Source organism: Nycticebus coucang, chromosome 20 (assembly GCF_027406575.1).
Source record: "Nycticebus coucang isolate mNycCou1 chromosome 20, mNycCou1.pri, whole genome shotgun sequence".
Classification (NCBI taxonomy): Eukaryota; Metazoa; Chordata; class Mammalia; order Primates; family Lorisidae; genus Nycticebus; species Nycticebus coucang.
This window is the reverse complement of record NC_069799.1, coordinates 48,710,601-48,732,508: the sequence shown is the minus strand read 5'-3', so window position 1 is coordinate 48,732,508 and position 21,908 is coordinate 48,710,601. Positions and strand designations below refer to the sequence as shown.

The 21,908-nt window shown below is 37.8% G+C and overlaps 1 protein-coding gene across 1 annotated transcript in view; it reads left to right on the top strand.

The window, feature by feature from the left end:
- The window catches only part of MYO3A (myosin IIIA), a 206,224-nt gene that overhangs the window by 94,538 nt on the left and 89,778 nt on the right, over window positions 1-21,908 (top strand). Inside the window, exons 16-17 of the mRNA XM_053572763.1 lie at window positions 7,990-8,116; window positions 20,079-20,289. Of these exons, the coding sequence (XP_053428738.1) occupies window positions 7,990-8,116; window positions 20,079-20,289 (338 nt within the window). The remainder of the gene's footprint in view (window positions 1-7,989; window positions 8,117-20,078; window positions 20,290-21,908) is intronic.

Genomic DNA, 21,908 nt, shown 5'->3' with positions numbered 1-21,908 from the left:
TAAAAGATGGCTGCTGCTCTGCACCTCGGGGCACCGCTGCTCCAGTGCGGTTCCCTCTCAGCCAACTGTCCTCTCCTCACTCCCATGCCCCCGAGTCAGCACTGACCAGCTGCAGTTTAGGCCCTGTCCACACCCCTCGAGAAATCACCCAAGAATCTGGACTCCTGGGGGACAGGCCTCCAGACCTCAGAGTGAGAGTGGAAGGGAGTGCTGGGAGCTCAGAGTTGCAGGTAGAGAATATATACAGTTTTATGCCTGGCAGGAGAACACTGTGGCACCCTAGTAGGGGACATAGGTTCAGTTTTTAGAGGGTCTCTCCCGTGGAGTGGAGTGGGAGGACCTTTGAACTCTGCCCGTTTGTTTGTGGGGGAGGGGACTCCCGTCTGCTTGGTGATGGATTTTGTACCTTTTGTTTGTATCCTTGGGGTCACAGCTTGCCTTGGTGGGGTTGATGTGCGTTCTTCAACCTTCTCTCTTGCTGCAGCTCAAATCCACCAGGTTACTTGCTAAATTTCTGTCCTTTAACTCTCCTTCTGTATGGGAGCCTCTGTGGAAAGCTGGCTTCAGTCAGCCATCTTGTCTCTGCCTCCTAAAAATAACGCTTTGATACCTAGTTGTTGCTTTCATTCAAAGGGCATAAAACAAGTTACAGTTTCAGAATGTAATGATTCAGCCAACATTGACGACTTGAACTGAATGACAGGACCTAGGAGGAAGTTGGTAAAATAAAAATAATTCTGGGCAGCGCCTGTGGCTCAGTGAGTAGGGCGCCAGCCCCATATGCCGAGGGTGGCGGGTTCAGACCCAGCCCCGGCCAAACTGCAATAGAAGAATAGCCGGGCGTTGTGGCGGGCGCCTGTAGTCCCAGCTGCTCGGGAGGCTGAGGCAAGAGAATTGCATAAGCCCAAGAGTTAGAGGTTGCTGTGAGCCGTGTGATGCCACGGCACTCCACCCGAGGGTGGTACGGTGAGACTCTGTCTCTACAAAAAAAAAAAAAAAAAAAAATTTGTGCTGGGGAATCAAGATCACTGAGCTAAACTCCTTGGCACTGCTTGTTTCCAGCTGTCTGCTGATAACTAAACTGATAACTAAGCCTCTCTGGTCTAAATTTCTTTACTAATAAAAGAGGGGGAGAAGGAGGGCTAATTTCTGACTCACTTCCAACTGTCACTGTCTGTGATTTTATGATTCAAATTAAGAGCCGTGTAATTTCCTTCTAGTCTTTGCAGATTGCTCATGCCATTTTATTGCCTTAAGTGTCTGCAGAATTCAATCTAAGAATAGAGAACATATTAATATCCCTTACATACAAACAGCAGCAAGTGGTGATTGCTGGTCATCTCCTTCTCTCCCATCAGTTGCTCTTTGCCTACCAGGTGAGGTCTGATAGAGACTGTGATTTATTCATATCTCTAATTTTTAGCACAAGGCCTGGTACAGAGGTGGGACTCAAAAAATGTTTCCAAACCTATGCTACTCATAACCACATGCAATTTAAAATCTATGAATTATTTATTTCTAGAAATAACTACTTAACCCTGTCACAGGCATTCACCCAGCCTGCTTCCTCCCTCACTTCATCCAGGCCCATGGTGACCTCCACCTACTTTGAGGTCCAGACGTTGTTCCCTTTTACACTTTTCTCTCACATGGATTTCAATTAGGCATCCAATACAGTTCGGGATCCTAAGAAAGGACTTCATGCATGTCACCAAAAAGGCTCTGTGCACTAATCTCAGTCTATCCAGCATGGGCTGTAGCTTCTTCTCCCAGAACAAAATCAGAGAAAAGGGTCATAGTTTTTCCAACCACAGGGCTCTGCCACTTAGAGGATCCAATTGGCTTTTGAAAAAAAATAAAATTTGGTTTAGTGAACTCTTAGTGTTCTAATAAAATCTAGCTACTACCCCAGGATGCAAATCTTGACACCAAATGAATAGGACATTTGGATTAAGGAAAAATTTTAAAGAAGACAAGTAGAAACAGTAAGGCACAGACTAAATAACTTATATACATATAAGACAAACAAGAGGATTCTGTTTTTAAAGCAAAAGAAATTTTATTGTCATTTAACTGACACAAAAGAAAATAGTTTGGAAAACATTTATTGAGTCCCACCTCTGTATCAACCCTTGTGTTAGGGATATGAATAAGTCACAGTCTCTATTCTCAATAAATTATAATCTGATAGTAGAAATATATACTTGGCATGGTTTCAATAAAATGTAATGAATTCCATGACAGCAGATGGAGAATATTACAGTAACATGAAGTCTGGAGTTGATCAGTGAAAGATATAAAGGAAAGTGTTAGGGTAGGGACTCATGGCACAGGCTGAGAAAGAATTCTGAACACAAAGCTTAAAAAAAACTAAAGAAAGTTTATTTTACATCTCAAAGGTGAGAAGGTGTTGGCACAAGAAATAAAGAAGGAGAAGTGCCAGCATAAAGAGTCGGGGGTCGGGTGTTTTTATGGATAAAAAGAGAAAGAAAAAAAGGTTGCTCCCAGGTGATAACAAAAGGGCTATGAAGTGGCTGAGTCTGTTTTTCATTTTTTCTCTCCCTCTCTTTCTTTTCTCTGTGACCCTAGCTTGATCAGTCTGCTTGGAATCTGGTTTGGCAGGCACTGGGGGATCTGCACTCCTTCTATCACCTCACTTCTTTTTAAATGCTGGAAAACAAACCTAGAAATTATGAGTCAGACCACAAGTGGTTAAACAAAGAGGCAGTGTGTGCTGTGATCTTTTTCTTCAATGAGGCTACAGTGTGTTTTGAGTTTCCTCCTTTTTTGCTGTGTTAGATAGTTTGCTTTTTTCTCCATTAGATAATTTATTAGCAAGGCCATCCTACCAAAGAGATTATATATGAATAATCTCATAGAAGGATGAAGTCTGGGGTTAATCAGTGAAAAGTTCAAAGATAGTATGTGTGAAGAATGGTAAAAAGAACAGCATAATCCAGAACTGAGGTTTAAAAATAATGTGCAATTCTTAGGAACCTATGAGGAGTTTGGCTGGCTGAAGTATGTGAGAGGACAGTAGCTGATAATGATGGTAGAGACACAGATAGGTACAGGAAGATGCATAACTCTCCTTCGTGTACCTTGGTGAGGAGCTGAACTTTATTCCAGGGAATAGAATAGGGAAGGGAATAGAATAGAATAGGGAATAGAATCCGTGGAAGGATTTTAATTGGAGACAGAGAAGATCTTATTTGCCTGCTAGAAAAATCATCCATCTGAAAGGAGGACTGGAGAGCAGTAAGACCAAAGACAAGGAGACTAGTTAGGAGCATAATACCAGAAGTAAGCATGTGGGCTGATCACATTCATGAGTCTAGATATAACTCCAACCCTAACAATTCACCTATTAGTTGTTCTTTAATGTTCAAAGAAGGCATATTTTTGTTCTGCTTACATATCTTTTTTCAGTTTGTGAATGTAACAATCTTTGTATAAGAATAGTAAAAACTTTCAGTCAGTTGTTCTTTGTTCACTTAATTCATAAGTATAATGTTAAATTGCCCTAGACAGATGTAATTAATTAGATAACTCTTAAATGCCTGAGCCTATATAAAAATTTGTAGACTTAAGTCTTTGGAACACTCCAAATGACTGACAGAGCAGGCTTACAAGGACTGATTAGTGCTTTCTAAACTTTCTAATCATGTCACTAAACCTTCTTAAGCACTGAAACTTATTAGCCTTGAAAAATCTTATAATTAAAAATTATTAAGGTAGTAAATCAAGTTATTTCATACATCTGAATGCAATTTGCAATCATACTTTGTTGTGGGTTTAAAATTAAATCCCTTAGTGTAATGTCAAATAAGCATTTAAATTCAAGTCATGAGACTAATTGTCAGATTATTTACTATGTCTCTACTATACTCTTTACTGTGTCTCAAATATCATCTTAGAGATTTCAAACAGTTAGGAATAAACACATCGATTATCCCAAGATTACATATCTCATGCATGAATTTGACAAAAGGTATTAATACTGTACTAGTTGCTAGGGCTGCCATAACAAAGTACCACAAGTTGAGTGGCTTAAGCAAAAGAAATTTATTGTTCCCAGTACAAAAACCTGAAAGTTTAAGGTTAGGATGTCAACAGAGTTTGCTCCTTCTGAGGGCTTGAGGGAAAATGTGTTCTATGCGTCTCTCCTAGCTTCTAATGTTTCCCTAACAATTGTTGGTGATCTTTGGTGACCTTTGCAGATCCACCACCCCGAACTCTGCCTTCATTCATCTTCACGTGGTGGTCTGTGTGTATATGTGTGGGTGTGTGTATGTGTCTTCTCATGGTGTCCTTTCAAAGGGACACCAGGATATTGGATTTGGGGTCCATCCTACTCCAGTAAGATCTCATCTCAACTTAACTATTTACACTTGCAATGACCTTGTTTCCAAATAAGATCCCATTCTGAGTTCTGGCACTTAGGACTTCAACAAATGGATTTGGCAGGTGGGGTGAGGTGGTGGACAGGGACACAATTTAATCCACAACAGATACTATAGATTTGGTTTATTTCTACACCACTATTCTTATTTTCCTAAGGTTGTGAGCTGAAACTGAAAGTTCTAAACTATTCTCTGGAAAGAGAATTTTGAGACTTTGTTGAGGATCTTGATTCTGAATATTTCTAGGGCAGGGTTTCTCAGCCTCAGCACTGTTTTTATTGGGGGCCAGATAACTCTTTGCTGTGGGGTTTCTCTTGTGCAATGTAGGATATTGAGCAGAATCTGCCCACCAGATGCTAGTAGCAGCCCACCCTCATTTGTGATAACTAAAAACATCTCCAGACGTTACCAGATGTCCCCTAGGGAGAGACTCGTCCCATTCTCCCATCCTCAACAGTTAAGAATACTGGTTTAGGGTACTTTAATCTAACTACAAATCTGGATCTATGCTCATAGCTATATGCTCTCCTTTATGTCAGTGGGGAGTTTTGAGCCATACCTTTCTGCTGGTATTTTGTTGTGTAACCCAATGAATGAATGAACCATACATTCATTCCCTTGGGCATCTGTCACGTTTTACTCCTACTCAGTTTTGTTTTGTTTTGTTTTGTTTTTTGTTTGTTTGGGTTTTTTGTTTATTTGTTTGTTTGTTTATGAGATAGAGTCTCACACTATTGCCATGGGTAGAGTGCCATGGCATCATAGCTCACAGCAACCTCAAACTCCAGGCTCAAGCGATCCTCTTTGACTCAATTTTTCTATTTTAGTAAAAGAAGGGTCTAGCTCTTGCTCAGGCTGGTCTTGGACTCCTGAGTTCAAGCAATCCACCCTCCTCGGCCTCCCAGAGTGCTTAATGTAGGAGGCACTGATGAGAAATACTTTGGCAATAAGGGATTGGGAAAGGGATTTAACATCATTGGCTCTCATTAGTGAGACTCAGGAGAGCATGAAAGTATGTACGTCACTGGTCAGCAGTCTCCACACCTGTGGCTAGGTGGCCACTGGATTACTTCTATAAATAGTTGCTGTGGGGGAAGTTAGCCGGGGCAACTCCTTTGGCTCCACTTCTTGCTCAGAGGATGCCTAATGGGTGCTCCCCTGCTAAGACTGCTGCTGAGAGACTGCTGCTGAGATGCTGGCTCCTACTAATATTGACTGTGACTTCTAAGGTGCTTTGGCACCTGATACCTAATGAGACCTACCCCGATTAAGGTGGCACAAAGGCCCACATCCAGACAGTTGAGTGGGCAGGGCCAGAGACCTAGCATCCCGGGTCCAACAAGGCCCTGGGTCGGGGCCAGAGACAGGGCATTGAGGGATTACAGGCATGAGCCACCTGGCCTGGCCTCTCCTACCCAATTTTCATTATAAACTCTTTGAACAATTTTTATGCAGATTTGGGTGGAAGGATTTGGCACTCAGCCCCAGCCAAACCTCTTTATTATTTGATTGCATCCAACCAATCCCTTATACTTTACGATGGAATTCTGCACTGTTTTTTCACACTTTCAAGCTCATAGGTCATAGTTTTTTGTTTTGTTTTGTTTCATTTTAAGTAAATTTAAATATTGTACCCTCATTAGTTAGAGTACAAGCAACCAGGTCAAAGTATTTTATTTTATTAGGTAGAGTTCCTCTTGTGGTTGATTTCATTGTTTTATATTCATTATATTGGTAACATATCATATCAAGGAAAAAAAAAACATGTGTTTAAAAATAGATACAAAATAAAACTAAAGCCATCAACTACTACCATACTTGAAAGTTCACAAAATTCCTATAAGAATCTATACATACAAAAGTTTCCATTTAAGCCTTTTTTGTTTTCCTTGGAAAGCATTCTTTTTCCTTAAGTGCCAGAATTCAAGCCCAACAAGTTGTACTCTTAATTTGGGGCGTGTTTTTAGGCTTATAACATGTTGGAAGATAGCCATATCTTGCATTATGTATTGTTTTATTTGTTTGGGGATAATGTTTACTATCATTTATATATTTTTTGTGTTACTTTCTTTTTTTTTTTTTTTTGAGACAGAGTCTCACTATGTCACACTGGGTAGAGTGCCACAACGTCACAGCTCACAGCAACCTCAAGCTCTTGGGCTTAAGCTATTCTCTTGCCTCAGCCTTCCAAGTATCTGGGACTACAGGCACCCACCAAAATGCCTGGCTATTTTTATTGTTGTTGTTGTAGTTGTCATTGTTGTTTGGCAGGCCTGGGCTGAGTTCAAACCCACCAGCCCTGGTGTATGTGGCTGGTGCCCTAGCCGCTGAGCTATAGGCACTAAGCCTTTAGTTTTATTTTCTAACTGTTTTATACACAAGTGCAATATTTCCTTTAGATTATGAATTTGGAAGACTCAGGGAGGGGGATATTAAATTTTAGTTTTTGAGTAAGTTACACACTGATTGCAGACATAGCTATCAAGAAGTGAGGTGTTTTGTGTTATAGGAATTTGTTCTGCATCCCAAACAAAATCACCAGTTGAAAAAAATACTTGGAATACTGTTTTACAAATCAGATACATCCTATAATTTATGAAGAGTCACAGGATGCTATATTAAACTGTTTTGCCTGTACCTCTCACTATCATGGTTTTCATAGTCTCCCATGAAAAGCACACTTACTTATTACCTAAATCTGTGTTCACTGCCTGCTAAGTGGAAGGCAATGGGCTCAATACTAAATGGGACCAACCAACCAGCCACAGAATCCACATTCTCAGGGTCTTCCAACTTCTACAATAGAGATGTTGTTTTTTACATAAAAAACTATAACAACAAAGAGATATCATTACACACCTACTAGCATGGTCAAAATCCAGGACGCTGACATCATCAAGAGCTGGTAAGGATGTGGAGTCACAGGAACTCTCATTCATTGCTGGTAGGAATGCAAATGATTGATGCAGCCACTTTGGAAGACAGCATGGCAGTTTGCCTACAAAACTAAACACACTCTTAGGATACAGTTCAGCTATCACACGCCTTGTTATCTACCCAAATAGAAAACCTATGTCCACAAAACAACCTGCTGATGGATTTTTATAGTAGCTTTATTTGTAGTTGCCAAAAATTGGAAGCAACCAAGATGTCTTTCAGTAGGTGAATGGATAAATAAATTGTTTGGATATCTTCACTCTCATTTATGCACACATATGAGTACAGCCTCCCTTTTAATGTGATCTCAAGGAAAATGTACATATGTTAACAACCACACTAGGTTCTGAAGTTAAATTTCACATGGATAGACACATGGATAGATGTATCTAAGGCCTAATGAATGAGGCATTTCTGCTTCCTCAAAGAAAAGTTCCTTATTTCTGCTTTTGAAGTAATATTTGTAGCTCTGAAGTTGAGATAATGAGTGAGGTTGAGTCTATTTGGATCTTAGTCTGACATGGTAGCTGTGGGATGACCTTCTTGTGCTGGAGCTTAAGCTTTCTTCCCCAGTCTGTCCATAGCTATAGTCACTGCCTTGCAATACTCAAGGGGAGAATGATGCTAATGTTTCTATGATGTGTTTCAGCAACTTGGAAGTATATACAGTATACTTGCTGCAATCTTGAATGTTGGAAATATTGAATTTTCTTCCGTGGCAAGTGAACACCAGATTGACAAAAGCCACATTTCTAATCACACAGCTCTGGAAAACTGTGAGTTTTATTATCTTCCATTCAAAGTGGAACTCTTTCAAGGTCTTATGACATAGCATAAGTGTCACATAAGGGTAATTTCACACAATTGTACTTACATGAAATCCTTACAAAGAATACTCAGTTTCAATTTGTGTAAAATGAAATTTTTGAAGTTCACTGTTTAAAACAGATCTTCATGCCTACAAATTAACTGATTAGGAAATGTTTCTAAAGACTAGGTTGTTTTGACTATTTCAGGAGCTATTTATAGTCAATGTAAAAATCACAGATAATGTGCTTAAAATTTAGTAAACTGATCTGAAAATAAAAATAAATTGTTACTTGTAGATGTAGCATCTATGTCATTTTTAAAGTAATAAAGACTTGCATATTTTCATACTGGATGGATTTTTTTTTACATCCATTCTTCCTGGGTTGATTCATTTTGTAGTCATTTTCTACATTAGAGAAGGTATATCATAGCATTTTCTTCGAATTGAGTTCTCTCATAATAGAAGAGTTTGATGAATTATTTCAATAACTTACGACTTCCCACTGATTCTTCCGTGGCATAGCTTTTCACTATTTAGAATATATCCTATTCTTTTTTTTTTCAACATTGGCATATGCCCCCATTATTCCTGATTTTTTGCAAGTTTCATTCATAATTTAGAGAATTATAATACAAATTTCTATTTATGTATTTTCCCTGATTTATACCTACTCGGGAACAGAATGAGATGTTTTAGGGTAATGTCGAAGGGCCAAATGCCAAACCCCAAGATCTCTATCTCTAGCCCATTGAGTCCCTGGAACCAGCATGGTGACACAGCAGAACAAGTGTCTGAGGTGTTTCTGTAGTGATTGGTGTGTATTTGGAAACTTTGAGGAAACCTGGTCTGACTTTCCATATGTAAAAGCAAATTAATTGGCATTCAAGATAGTAGGTTATTAGAAGTAGAAGGAATAACCAGACAATTCCCCTGATTAAGATTCAAATCTCAGAAAGAGGGACGGAGGGAGGTGGTGGGGCCTTGGTGTGTGGCACACTTTATGGGGGCAAGACATGATTGCAAGAGGGAATTTACCTAACAATTGCAATCAGTGTAACCTGGCTTATTGTACCCTCAATGAATCCCCAACAATAAAAAAAAAAAAGATTCAAATCTTACCATCTGATCATAATTAGAAGAGTTAGCAGCAGCCAACAGAATGAATTGCAATTAGAGATAGGTTACAGATAACAGTATACTTAAAAACAACCCATCTAAAAACTAATTTTGATGATTGATAATCCATTTCTGCATAACAAGAGACAGTTATATAGGTTATAAAAGGCAAATATTAACATGAATATAATAAAGTTAATTAAAGTGCTTTCTAGAATGGCCACACATAAAAAGTAGAAATTTTATTAATTTTTGTAAAAATGATTCATAATTAAAATTATAAGGAATTATTTCCAAACCAAGGCTACACTTCCAGATGGTTTTTCAAGTGCATGGTTTTCAATGAGGCACCAGTTAGAGTCATTTTATCCCATAAACTCCTCTAAAATCTGACAACTTCTCTTTATTACCATCATCACTACTTTCATCAAAGACAACATCACCTCTTAACATGAACTAAGTGACCTCCCAATTGTTCATTCCACACCAAGAATTGATTTTTCCCAGGTCATTCCCCACAATTATTCACAAACTATGTAGCATAGGCCAGGCTTGGTGGTACATGCCTGCAATACCAGCACTCTGGGAGGCAAAGGTGGGAGGATCACTTGAGGTCAGGAGTTTGAGACCAGATTAAACAAGAGCAAGACCCTGTCTATATTTTTAAAAAATAGAAAAAAATGTGGCTGGGTGTAATGGTGTGTGCCTGTAGTCCCAGCTACTCAGGAGACTGAGTCAGGAGGATCACTTGAGTCCAGTAGTTTGAAGTTGTAATGAGCTATGATGATGGCATTGAACTCTAGCCAGGTGACAGAGCAGGATTCTGTCTCAAAAATAAAAGAAAGGAAGAAAGGAAAGAAGAAAAGAAGAAGGGAAGGAAAGAAGGAAGGGAAGGAAGGAAGAAAGGAAGGAAGGAAGGAAGGAAGGAAGGAAGGAAGGAAGGAAGGAAGGAAGGAGGGAGGGAGGGAGGGAGGAAAGGAAGGGAGGGAGGGAGGAGGGAGGGAGGAAGGAAGGAAGGAAGGAAGGAAGGACATTACCCATGTATCAATGGGCTTTCTCAATCTTCCTCTCCCCTCCCGTCTCCACCTCTTCCTCTTCATCTCAACCTCCCTCCTTCCTTTCTCTTTCGCTCTCTCTTTCCAATCCTCTTTCTCCCTCTCTCTTTCCACTTAAATTTCTTGATTAGTTTTTTTATCCTTCTGGCTAAAGCCATCAAAAATAGAGCTTTGGGGCCAGGTGAGGTGGCTCACGCTTATAATTCTAGCACTCTGGGAGGCCGAGGTGGGTGCATTGTTTGAGCTCAGGAGTTCCAGACCAGCTTGAGCAGGAAGGTCCTACTAAAAATAGAAGAACTCGCCTGGCTTTAGGGGGCTCCTGTAGTCCCAGCTATTCAGGAGGCTGAGGCAAGAGAATTACTTGAGCCCAAGAGTTTGAAGTTGCTGTGAGAGTGAGACTGTTTAAAAAAAAAAAAAATAGAGAGAGAGCTTTATTTTACAAAGTATTATACTTAGCAATATATTCCCAGGTAAAATACCTGGCATGTAGTAGACCGTGGATAAATATATATCAAGTGAATAAACAATATGGAATAGAAATCGATATACAGATCAATGGGAGACACTGTTCAGAAACAGATCCAAGAAAAATTACTAAAATCAGCATTGCAAATCTCTAGGAAATAGCATTGTTGGGACAACCAAGTGGCTAACCATTTGGGGGCAGGAAGATTTGAACTCCCATCTACCATAAACCAAAATGAATTCCAAACAATATCCAATATAAATTCAATGCAAACATTATAAAAGTACTAGATAGAAACGCATTGATAATCCTGAGTTGAGAAAGGACTTGAGGGAGTTTATGTGCAGAAAACCAAAAGCAGAAATAATTTTCTTAAAAAATGGGTATTTGACTAGAAGAGTTTAGAATTAAAACTCTTTCATACCAAGAAAAACAATAAGTGAAATTTCAGTGCAAATGAAATCTAGGGAAAAACATTTGCAACATACATATCAAAAGATTACCCTCTTTAAGCTATAAAGAGCTCACATAAATTGCTTAGGAAAAGATGAACATATCAGTGAAAAAAATTAGTTTACAAGGTAAGAACCCACAACTCACCAAAAATATGAAAGAAAAAATTGTTCAGCTTCATAGGAACCAATTAACAACAAAAATAAAGAAGTTTTTTCTATCAAATTGGCCAATTTTAAAAATGGTAATCCTTAGTCCCTATGAAATTGTAGTGGAATGATGAGTCATTCATTTGGCTGATAGGATTTTAATTGGTTCAAAGTTTTTGAAGATCAGTTGAGTAGTAAATATCAAAAAACTTAAATATTCTTATATACTTTGAGCTGATCGCTGAATTTAGGCAAGCTATGATAAGAAACTAATAAAATTATATACACAGATTTATGCCTAAAATACTTGTCCTAACATTTTTTGTAATTGTGAGCATATGGCAACAACTTAAACATTGAATAATTTCAAATTATTGAGATATTATGACATATGCCAGAATATTATGCAGCAAATTCAGAACATATTTAAAGTAATATTGAACAAAATGGGAAATGCTTAAGATATTAAAATGTTTGTGCAGAATAATGTCAATAAACATGCCTAGAATGAAAGAAAAGCTGAATATTAAATTTGAAGGTAAAACTTCTGCAATGAGCCGATATTACTTTTACAATGTGATAAAAATTGTTTAAGAAATATTTTGTTTAAGAACTATGAAATATTTTGTTTTACCAATGATAAAAATAAATTCAAAATGGTCAAATATTTTAATGTTTTTGTTTTTAATTGTTTATTTACCAAGAGAAACTATTTCTTAGCCCACAAATTCATGTTTCATAGTTCAGGAAAACAGGTCAGTGACACACTTCTATGTAATTCAACCAAAGAAATTCTTTATATCCCCAAATCGCTTTTTTTCTGAGAGATACTAGGCTTCTCATCTTCTCAAACTCTTTCATGGAATCACAATCACATTTTCTTTTCTTCTTTTTCTTTTTTTTTTGGGGGGGGGTTCATTGAGGGCACAAGAAACCAAGTTACACTGATCGCATTTGTTAGGTAAAGTCCCTCTTATAATTGTGTCTTCCCCCTAAGAGGTGTGTCACACCCCGAGACCCCACCCTCTCCCTCCTTTCCTCTCTCTGCTCTTCCTTTCCCTCACCCCCCTTTCTCCTTCTCTTTCTCTCTCCTCTCTCCTTACCCCACCTCCCACCATTAATTGTCCTTTTACAAAAATTGAGTACATAGGATTCATGCTTCTCCATTCTTGTGATGCTTTAGTAAGAATAATGTGTTCCACTTCCATCCAGGTTAATATGAAGGATGTAAAGTCTCCATTTTTTTAATGGCTGAATAGTATTCCATGGTATAAATATACCATAGCTTGTTAATCCATTCCTGAGTTGGTGGGCATTTAGGCTGTTTCCATATTTTGGCAATTGTAAATTGAGCTGCAATAAACAGTCTAGTGCAAGTGTCCTTATGGTATAAGGATTTTTTTCCTTCTGGGTAGATGCCCAGTAATGGGATTAGAGGATAAAATGGGAGATCTAACCTGAGTTCTTTGAGGTTCTCCATACTTCCTTCCAAACAGGCTTTATTAGTCTGCAGTCCCACCAGCAGTGTAAAATTGTTCCTTTCTCTACACATCCATGCTGGCATCTGCAGTTTTGAGTTTTTGTGATGTGGGCCATTCTCACTGGGGTTAGAAGGTATCTCAGGGTGGTTTTGATTTGCATTTCTCTAATAATTAGGAATGATGAGCATTTTTTCATATGTTTGCTAGCCATTCATCTGTCTTCTTTAGAGAAGGTTCTATTCATCTCTCTTGCCCATTGATATATGGGATTGTTGGCTTTTTTCATGTGGATTAATTTGAGTTCTCTATAGATCCTAGTTATCAAGCTTTTGTCTGATTCAAAATATGCAAATATTATTTCCCATTATGTAGGTTGTCTATTTGCATTGGTTATTGTACAGAAGCTTTTCAGTTTAATTAACTGTACAGAAGCTTCTCGGTTTAATTAAGTCCCATTTGTTTATTTTTGTTGTTGCAATTGCCGTGGAAGTCTTCTTCATAAAGTCTTTCCCCAGGCCAAAACCTTCAGGTGTTTTTCTTATGCTTTCTTTGAGGATTTCTATCATTTTATGCCTTAAATTTAGGTCTTTTATCCATCTTGAATCAATTTTTGTGAGTAGAGAAAGGTGTGGGTCCAGTTTCAGTCTTTTACATGTGGATATCCAGTTCTCCCAGCACCATTTCTTGAATAGGGATTCTTTCCCCCAGTGTATGTTCTTGTTTGGTTGATTGAAGATTAGGTGGCTGTAAGATGTTAGTTTCATTTCCTGGTTTTCTATTCAATTCCAAATGTCTTTGTCTCTTTTTTTTGTGCCAATACCATACTGTTTTGACCACTATGGGCTTGTAGTACAGCCTAAAGTCTGGTAGGCTGATGCCCCCAGCTTTGTTTTTATTACTAAGAACTGCCTTAGCTATATGGATTTTTTGTGGTTCCATACAAAATGAAGAATTATTTTTTCCAAGTCTTGAAAATACATTGTTGGTATTTTAATAGGGTTGGCATTGAATCTGTAGATTGCTTTGGGAAGTATAGACATTTTAACAATGTTGATTCTTCTCAGCCAATGGATGAGCATGGTATGTTCTTCCATTTGTTAATATCCTGTGCTATTTCTTTTCTTAGGGTTTCATAGGTTTCCTTATTGAGGTCCTTCACCTCTTTTGTTAAGTATATTCCTAGGTATTTCACTTTCTTTGAAGCTATAATGAAGGGTGCTGTGTCCTTAATTAGCCTCTCATCTTAGCTGTTATTGGCATATACAAAGGCTACTGACTTGTGGACATTGATTTTATATCTTGAGACATTAATGTATTTTTTGATGATTTCCAGGAGTCTTGTGGTTGAGTCTTTGGAGTTCTTTAAGTATAAGATCATATCGTCAGCAAAGAGTGAGAGTTTGACCTCCTCTGCTCCCATTTGGATGCCCTTTATTTCCTTCTCTTGCCTCATTGTATTGGCTGGAACTTCTAGCACTATGCTGAATAGCAGTGGCGACCGAGGACAACTTTGGTTCCAGTTCTAAGTGGAAAAGCTTTCAGTTTTATTACATTCAGTTTGACATTAGCTGTGGGTATGTCATGAATGGCTTCGATCAGTTTAATAAATGTGCCACCTATGCCTATACTCTTCAGTGTTCTAATTAAAAATGGATGCTGGATTTTATTGAATGCTTTTTCTGTATCTATTGAGAGGATCATATGATCATTGTTTTTGCTTCTGTTGATATGGTGAATAACATTTATGGACTTGTGTATGTTAAACCAGCCTTGCATCCCTGAGATGAAATGATCATGATGTATGACTTTTTTGATAATAAGCTATAATTTATTGGCTAGGATTTTATTGAGAATTTTTGCGTCTATAGTCATTTGTGAAATTAGTCTGAAATTCTCCTTTTTAGTTGGGTCTTTTCCTGGTGTTGGTATCAGGGTGATGTTTGCGTCATAGAACATGTTGGGGAAGAATCCTTCCTCCTCAATTTTTTGGAATAATTTCTGCAGTATGGGAATAAGTTCTTCTTTGAAAGTTTGATAGAATTCTGATATGAAGCCATCAGACCAGGGCATTTTTTTGTTGGAGATTTTTTATTGTTTCTTTGATCTCAGCGCTTGAAATTGGTCTGTTCAGGAGATCTATTTCTTCCTGGCTAAGTCTAGGGAGAGGGTGTGATTCCAAATACTGAGCCATTTCCTTCACATTATCAAATTTTGGGGCATAGAGTTTCTTGTAGTATTCAGAGATAATTTCTTGTATCTCTGTGGCATCTGTTGTGATTTCCCCATTATCATTTCTGATTGAGGTTACTAGAGATTTTACTTTACTATTTGTAGTTAGTCTGGCCAAAGGTTTATTTTATTTTTTCAAAAAAACAACTTGTTTTATTAATTTTCTGAATCATTCTTTTGTTTTCAATTTCATTAATCTCTGACTTAATTTTGGACATTTCTTTTCTTCTCCTGGTTTTAGGCTTAGTTTGTTCTTCTTTTTCCAATTCCATAAGATGGCTTGTGAGTTTGTTGATGCTCTCTCTTTCTCTTTTTCAGATGCAGGCATATAAAGCGATAAAATTTCCTGTCACGACTGTTTTTGCTGTGTCCCACAGGTTTTGGTAGCTTGTGTCTTCATTGTTGTTATGCTCAAGGAAGTTAATGATTTCCTCTTTATTTCTGCCTGCACCCAACTGTCATTCAGCATTATTTAATTTCAATGCCTTTGTGTGGGGTTGAACGTTTTTGTTGGAGTTGAGTTCCACCTTTAGTGCCTTGTGGTCTGAGAAGATACAAGGTAAAATTTCAATACTTTTGATTTTTGTTGATGTTTGTTTTGTGTCCTAAGATATGATCAATTTTGGAGAATGTTCCATGGGGTGATGAGAAAAATGTATATTCTTTATCTTTGGGATGGAGTATTCTATATATGTCTATCAAGCACAATTGTTCTAGGGTCTCATTTAAGTCCCTTATATCCCTGTTTAATTTCTGTTTAGAGAATCTGTCCAGCTCTGTAAGAGAAGTGTTAAAGTCCCCTGTTCTTATGGTGTTATAGGATATCATATTGCTCAAACTGAGTAAGGTCTGTTTCAAGAATCTGAGAGCATTTAAGTTGGGTGCATAATCATTTAGAATTGAAATGTCTTCTTGTTGTATTTTTCTCTTGACCAATATGAAGTGTCCATCTTCGTCTTTTTTGACTTTAGTTGCTTTAAATCCACTTGCATCTAAAAATAAGATTGCAACCCCTCTTTTCTTCTGAATTCCATTTGCCTGAAAAATTGTCTTCCAACCTTTAACTTTGAGTTTTAATTTGTATTTTGAGGCTAGGTGTATTTCCTGCAGACAGCAAATGAATGTCTTGGGTTTTTAATCCATCAGCTAATCTATGCTTCTTCAGTGGGGAATTCAAGCCATTAACATTTATTGAGATAATTGATAAGTGTTAATGAATAGCATTCTATTCATCTTATTTTATGAAAGTCTATTGCTTAGTTTCTCTCTCGTTTTTATTTTTTTTAATTTTATTTATTTATTTATTTATTTATTTTTTGCAGTTTTTGGCCAGGGATGGATTTGAACCTACCACTTCCAGCATATGGGCCAGTAACCTACTCCTTTGAGCCATAGGCACCACCCTGCTTAGTTTCTCTTTTGCATCATTGTGGAAGCTAGGTTCTGTCCTTTAATTTCTGGGTGCTTACTTTGCTGATGGCCCATTTTGATGGTCAGTGTGTAGAACAGGTTGAAGTATTTCCTGTAGAGCTGGTCTTGTTGTGGCAAATTTCCTCAAGTTTGCTTATCAGTAAAAGATTTGATTTCTCTGTCAATTGTAAAGCTTAACTTAGCAGGATATAGAATTCTGGTCTGGAAATTGTTTTGTTTAAGTAGATTAAAGGTAGATGACCATTGTCTTTTGGCTTAGAAGAAGTCTGCAGTCACCCAGATGGATTTGCCCCTGTAGGTCAATTGGCACTTACTCCTGGCAGCTTGCAGAATCTTTTCTTTTGTCTTGACTTTGGACAGGTTCATCTCAATGTGTCTTGGAGAAACTATTTGAGTTGAGGCAACCTGGGGTCCGATATCCCTCTGAAAGGAGTGTCAGAATCTTTGGTGATATTTGGGAAATTTTCATTTAAATATTCTCTAGTATGGCTTCTCTTCCCCTGGGGCATTCTGCTTCCCCTTCTGGGATACCTATAACTCATATGTTTGAATGCTTTATAAAGTCCCATAATTCTGTCAGTGAACATTCTGCTTTCTGTATCTTTTTTTCTGCCTCTTTAACTATCTGAGATATCTCAAGAGCTTTGTCCTCTACCTCTGAGATTCTTCCTTCTGCATGGTCTAATCTGTTGTTGATACTTTCTATTGCATCTTTAAGTTCTCTAATTGCTTCAATTCCTTCAGCTCTGCTATATCCTTTCTATATTCTTCACATTGTTCATCTCTTATTTGATTCTGTTTCTGGATTTCTTTTTGGTTATTTTCCACTTTCTCAGCAATTTCCTTCATAGTTTTTTGTTATTTTCCACTTTCTCAGCAATTTCCTTCACTGTTTTCATCATCTGTATTTTAAATTCCTCTTCTGTCATTTCTAACATTTCTTTATAGGTGAAATCCTCTGCAGTAGCTACCTCACGGTCCCCTGGGGGGGTTGCTCTGGACTGGTTTTTCATGTTGCCAGGATTTTTCTGCTGATTCTTCCTCATGAGTGTTTTCTTTTATCTGTTTCCTTGCCCTAATTTTCCTTTCATTTCCTCTTGCTCTTTAAGTTACTGTGCCTCTGGCCTAAGGTTTCAATGAGTCCTTTTGGTACAGGACTAAAAGAATGAGAAGATTAAAGAGCAAGAAGGGGAAAAAAAGAGAGAGAGAAAGGAGAGGGGATGAGTAAAAGGGAATATTGACAAAAAAGAAGAGAGGCAAAGAAAGAGGGAGGAGTAATAAAGGTGTACAGTAGCGTACTTTGACCCACACCTTAAAAACCCCCAACCTCTGGGTTGCTGGGTTGGGTTGTTCCCTTGAGGTCAGCAGTTCTTTGCCAGCCTGAGTAGATATGGTACCCACCTCTGCCAAATAGAGAGGAAAGACATAAATACTATAAATCAAACCAAAACAAACAAACAGAAAACCTTAAAGGATAAAATTGGGGGAAAACCCAAATGACAGGGGCAGAAACAGTAGCAAAAAATGAAGTTCTTGTTATTAAAGAAGGCAACAATGGAAAATTATATTTCACCTAGAAAAATGAAGAAATTAAAAAAAAGAAAGAAAGAAAAGAAAACGAAAAATCCAGGGGGAAAAATGTTGAAATTAAAACAAAAAAAAACCCAAACCAAAAACAAAGCAGTATAAATATCTTGCTGAATATTGTCTGGGCAACAGGTGATCTTCTGGCATATGAGATGCTAATCACACTTCTGATACACCATCTGATGTATGAGATGGAGATTGGAGACCTCTGCTGATTTCTCTGCCCTCAAATCCCGCAGGGTTGAGAGCCTGAATCTCCCCTCAGCCCACTTAAAAGACACTTTAAACCGTTAACCTTGGCTAAGCAGAGGCTTTCCCAAGAAAGCACTTGTAGCTGGGATCTCTCCCACTTATCCAGTGCGGCAAAACAGGCCTCACTCTATGCCCCTGAGGGCCAAGGCTGCAAGGCAGCCCTCCTACTGACAAACACTGAAAGCTCCACTCTTCACTGGCGTCTTGGTCCTGACCTTTGGCACTGCTCATAGTTACTAGATCACTAGCCCAAGGCCTCCCACCCCAGGCTTCACTCTGTGACCCTGAGAGTGGAGCCTTCAGGGGTAGTTCTCCCACAGTGGCTGCACCCACAGCCCACAGCTGAACAATGTTAGCTCCATTCCAGCCCATTGGCTCAGTCCTGGACACTGGACAATGCTTAAAGTCACCTGTACTCTCACAGAAGTTCTCCCAAAGTAATTCAACCAAGTTCCCAAGTCTAAAAAAACAAAACAACCCATAGGGAAGGCCTTCCCTGTCTGCAATCTTGCTGCTGTTACAGTTACAGCTATGGCAGCCTCAGACCGATCACAACAACTTGCCACTTCTCCACTGCTTTTGTTCTCCTCCTGGGGTCCAGAATTCTCTTGCTGTCTCCCTGCATCCCCCAAGCCTGGAGTCTTCTCTCCTCAATCTCACAGTGCCCATTTGCAAAGAGGCTATTACTCAGCCGCCATCTTGCTCCTTCTCCCCATGGTCAAAATATTTTAAAAAGAGAATAATCAATTTGGAAAAGTTAGCCTATCTGTCATGAAATACTTTTGGTTAAAGATGTTTATTACATTTGAAAAATGAGTTTGTTCACTGAGTGTTACTAATTTTCAATTCCCCATGAAATGTAATTAGTATTAAATGCTAAGTGTATGTTTGTTCCAGGATCAAGTTGTAACAAAATTTATTAATTGAAATATGAAGCCAGGATAATAGGGGTACATGAAAGTTAAGGTAGGTTTATGCTCTTTTTTGGAAAGTACATCACATAACAGTTGTTTACGTTGCAGTCTAAGTAACCATCTGATTAATTTTTATAGTTTGAAAACTCTATATGATAGTATCCAAATCAAGCCAAATGTATTCATTATGTTTTCAAATTATAGTAGAACCTCTTGAAGTTGACCACCCAAAGGACTGGAGCAAACTAGTCAACATATGGAGGTAATCAACATAAGGAACTAGACCTACTGTTCGGATATGTACATGTGATGCATGTCCAGTCTATGGAATTTTGGTCAACTTAAGGAGGCAGTCAATGTAGGGAGGTGGTCAACTAGGGAGATTCTACTGTATTTACCATAATTCAGTGAAATTATGTTTGTCATCACATAAACAACAACTCACACGTTCACCTGTTTCACTCTGTCAGCCAATTTGGTTTAGGCTATGATATACAGGGTATCCATAAAGTTCATATGCAATTTAAAATAGACAATTATTTTAAATAAAATGAACTTTATCGATACTCTGTATTATATTAAGCAGAAATTTCATTCTGACCACTGGAGATAAGTAGAGAAAAAATGATCCAGAAGAGACACAGGACTTATATTGAATCATCATTTATGTTTACATTACAAAATCTTCACATGTTTATTTCTTATCATTTGAAGAAGGTAAGTTAAGACATTTTCGTGCATCTTTTAATTTCTTCTAATAATTTCTTCTAATCATGCATCTATTTACTTTTCAGCTGCTTCTTTGCTTTGCATTCAGGCAGATGAGCTCCAAGAAGCTCTCACCTCCCACTGTGTGGTCACAAGAGGAGAAACAATTATACGACCCAATACTGTCGAAAAAGCCACTGATGTCAGAGATGCCATGGCCAAGACATTATATGGACATCTTTTCAGCTGGATTGTCAATCACATTAACAGTTTGTTGAAGTACGACTCATCGCCAAGGTAAAAGGTTTTATACAAAATTTTTCCCCTAGTGTCAGAGATGTAAATCTATTTTCTCATTGATTGATTTGTGTAAGTCCCTTTGAATATGTTTGCATTTGGTATAGTTTAATTATCAAAGTTATAGTTCAGTAGATACACTTCATTTCCTAATAGCACCACCTCATGCCACATAACTATAAACTTTACTAATTGCTTCAGCATTAAAGCTATAGCAACATGAATACACACAATAGAAAGTGAATTTTGAAATGTCACATCTCACTTTCAGTTACTATGTTCTTTCAATTAGAAATTACACTGTTAAGTAAATACCATTTTATTCGGTATAAAACATCAATTCATCAGTTTTGGGGGTTTTATTCTTAAATGAAATCTTTGAGGTAAAGGAAATCTTTCTTTTCATATTTTAGCTCTCACTATAGCCCTGGAGGTCATGACCTCTGATGAAACTCAGTTCAGAAATGCAGTACATAATGGTAGATATTAGTAAATGGCAGAACCTGAATGTGAGGATTAATGTTATTTGACTATAGTGCTACATCCTGGTACCTCATCTTAGAGACAAAGGAAACCACAGCCAGCATTGACTGAGTGCTCGCTACATACCAAGGATTGTACATAGATACAAGTCCTTATACTTACACCTAAAGTTTTATTCTGCCATAAATTATATAATCGTTAGAAATTTTACATGTGGATAAGCCAGATGGATGCCTACCTTAATTAAGATCACTTCACTCACAACAATGTACAAAGCACAAAAGACCATTTTATACACATTTGAAGTACACAAGCAACCATTGTTTCAAAAAATGCATACTATGCCTTAATATTATCCAGTACAACTAGAGATTATTCATTATTCCTCCAGGATCTTAACTCTGTGTCCCTCAAAATTGCTTCTCTATACCTCCCTTCTGAACTGTACCCTGCCACAGCTGAGTCTGCAAATCACGGTCCAATTTTCACATTATGACTTAATGGTCAAAATGGCTTTGTTTGTTCATGTGTGGCCATCTATCTGATGTCAAGCATTCACATGAAAAGAGAAATATTTAGAAAGTTTTCATTATTTGTATATTCCACATGAATGTAAGCAAGCTATTTAGAGATTTTATCTCGTTTTGTTAATTATCATCTGCATGTTTGACACTAAATTGTACCCAGAAGGATGACCTACTGAAAATTTCACGATAGCCTATCTGCAAAATGGTAACTTTCCTTTCCATATACTAATGAAAACTATCCAAATCTTAGATTTTAACTTTTTTAACAGAAATTTTAAAAATTGAAATCAAGACCAATTGAAATAGTTTGGTTCAATTCAGTCAAGATTTATACCAGAAAAAAATATATATATTTATACCAAGATCCACACAGGAGGCATGTTACTGTATTTTTCTGGGTCTCTTCCTCCCCAACTGTTAAATAAATGTTTTGAATGGCAAGTCAGTGGTCTTAATTGTTGGTGGATATCTTGGAGCCTTGATTTGGATACTATCTGGAAAACTATGTCCTCCACTCCAAAATAAGAAAAATGGATATATTTACACATATCTACCAAAATATTACACACAATTGTGATTCCAGACCTTGACAGCCATTCACATCCCTCT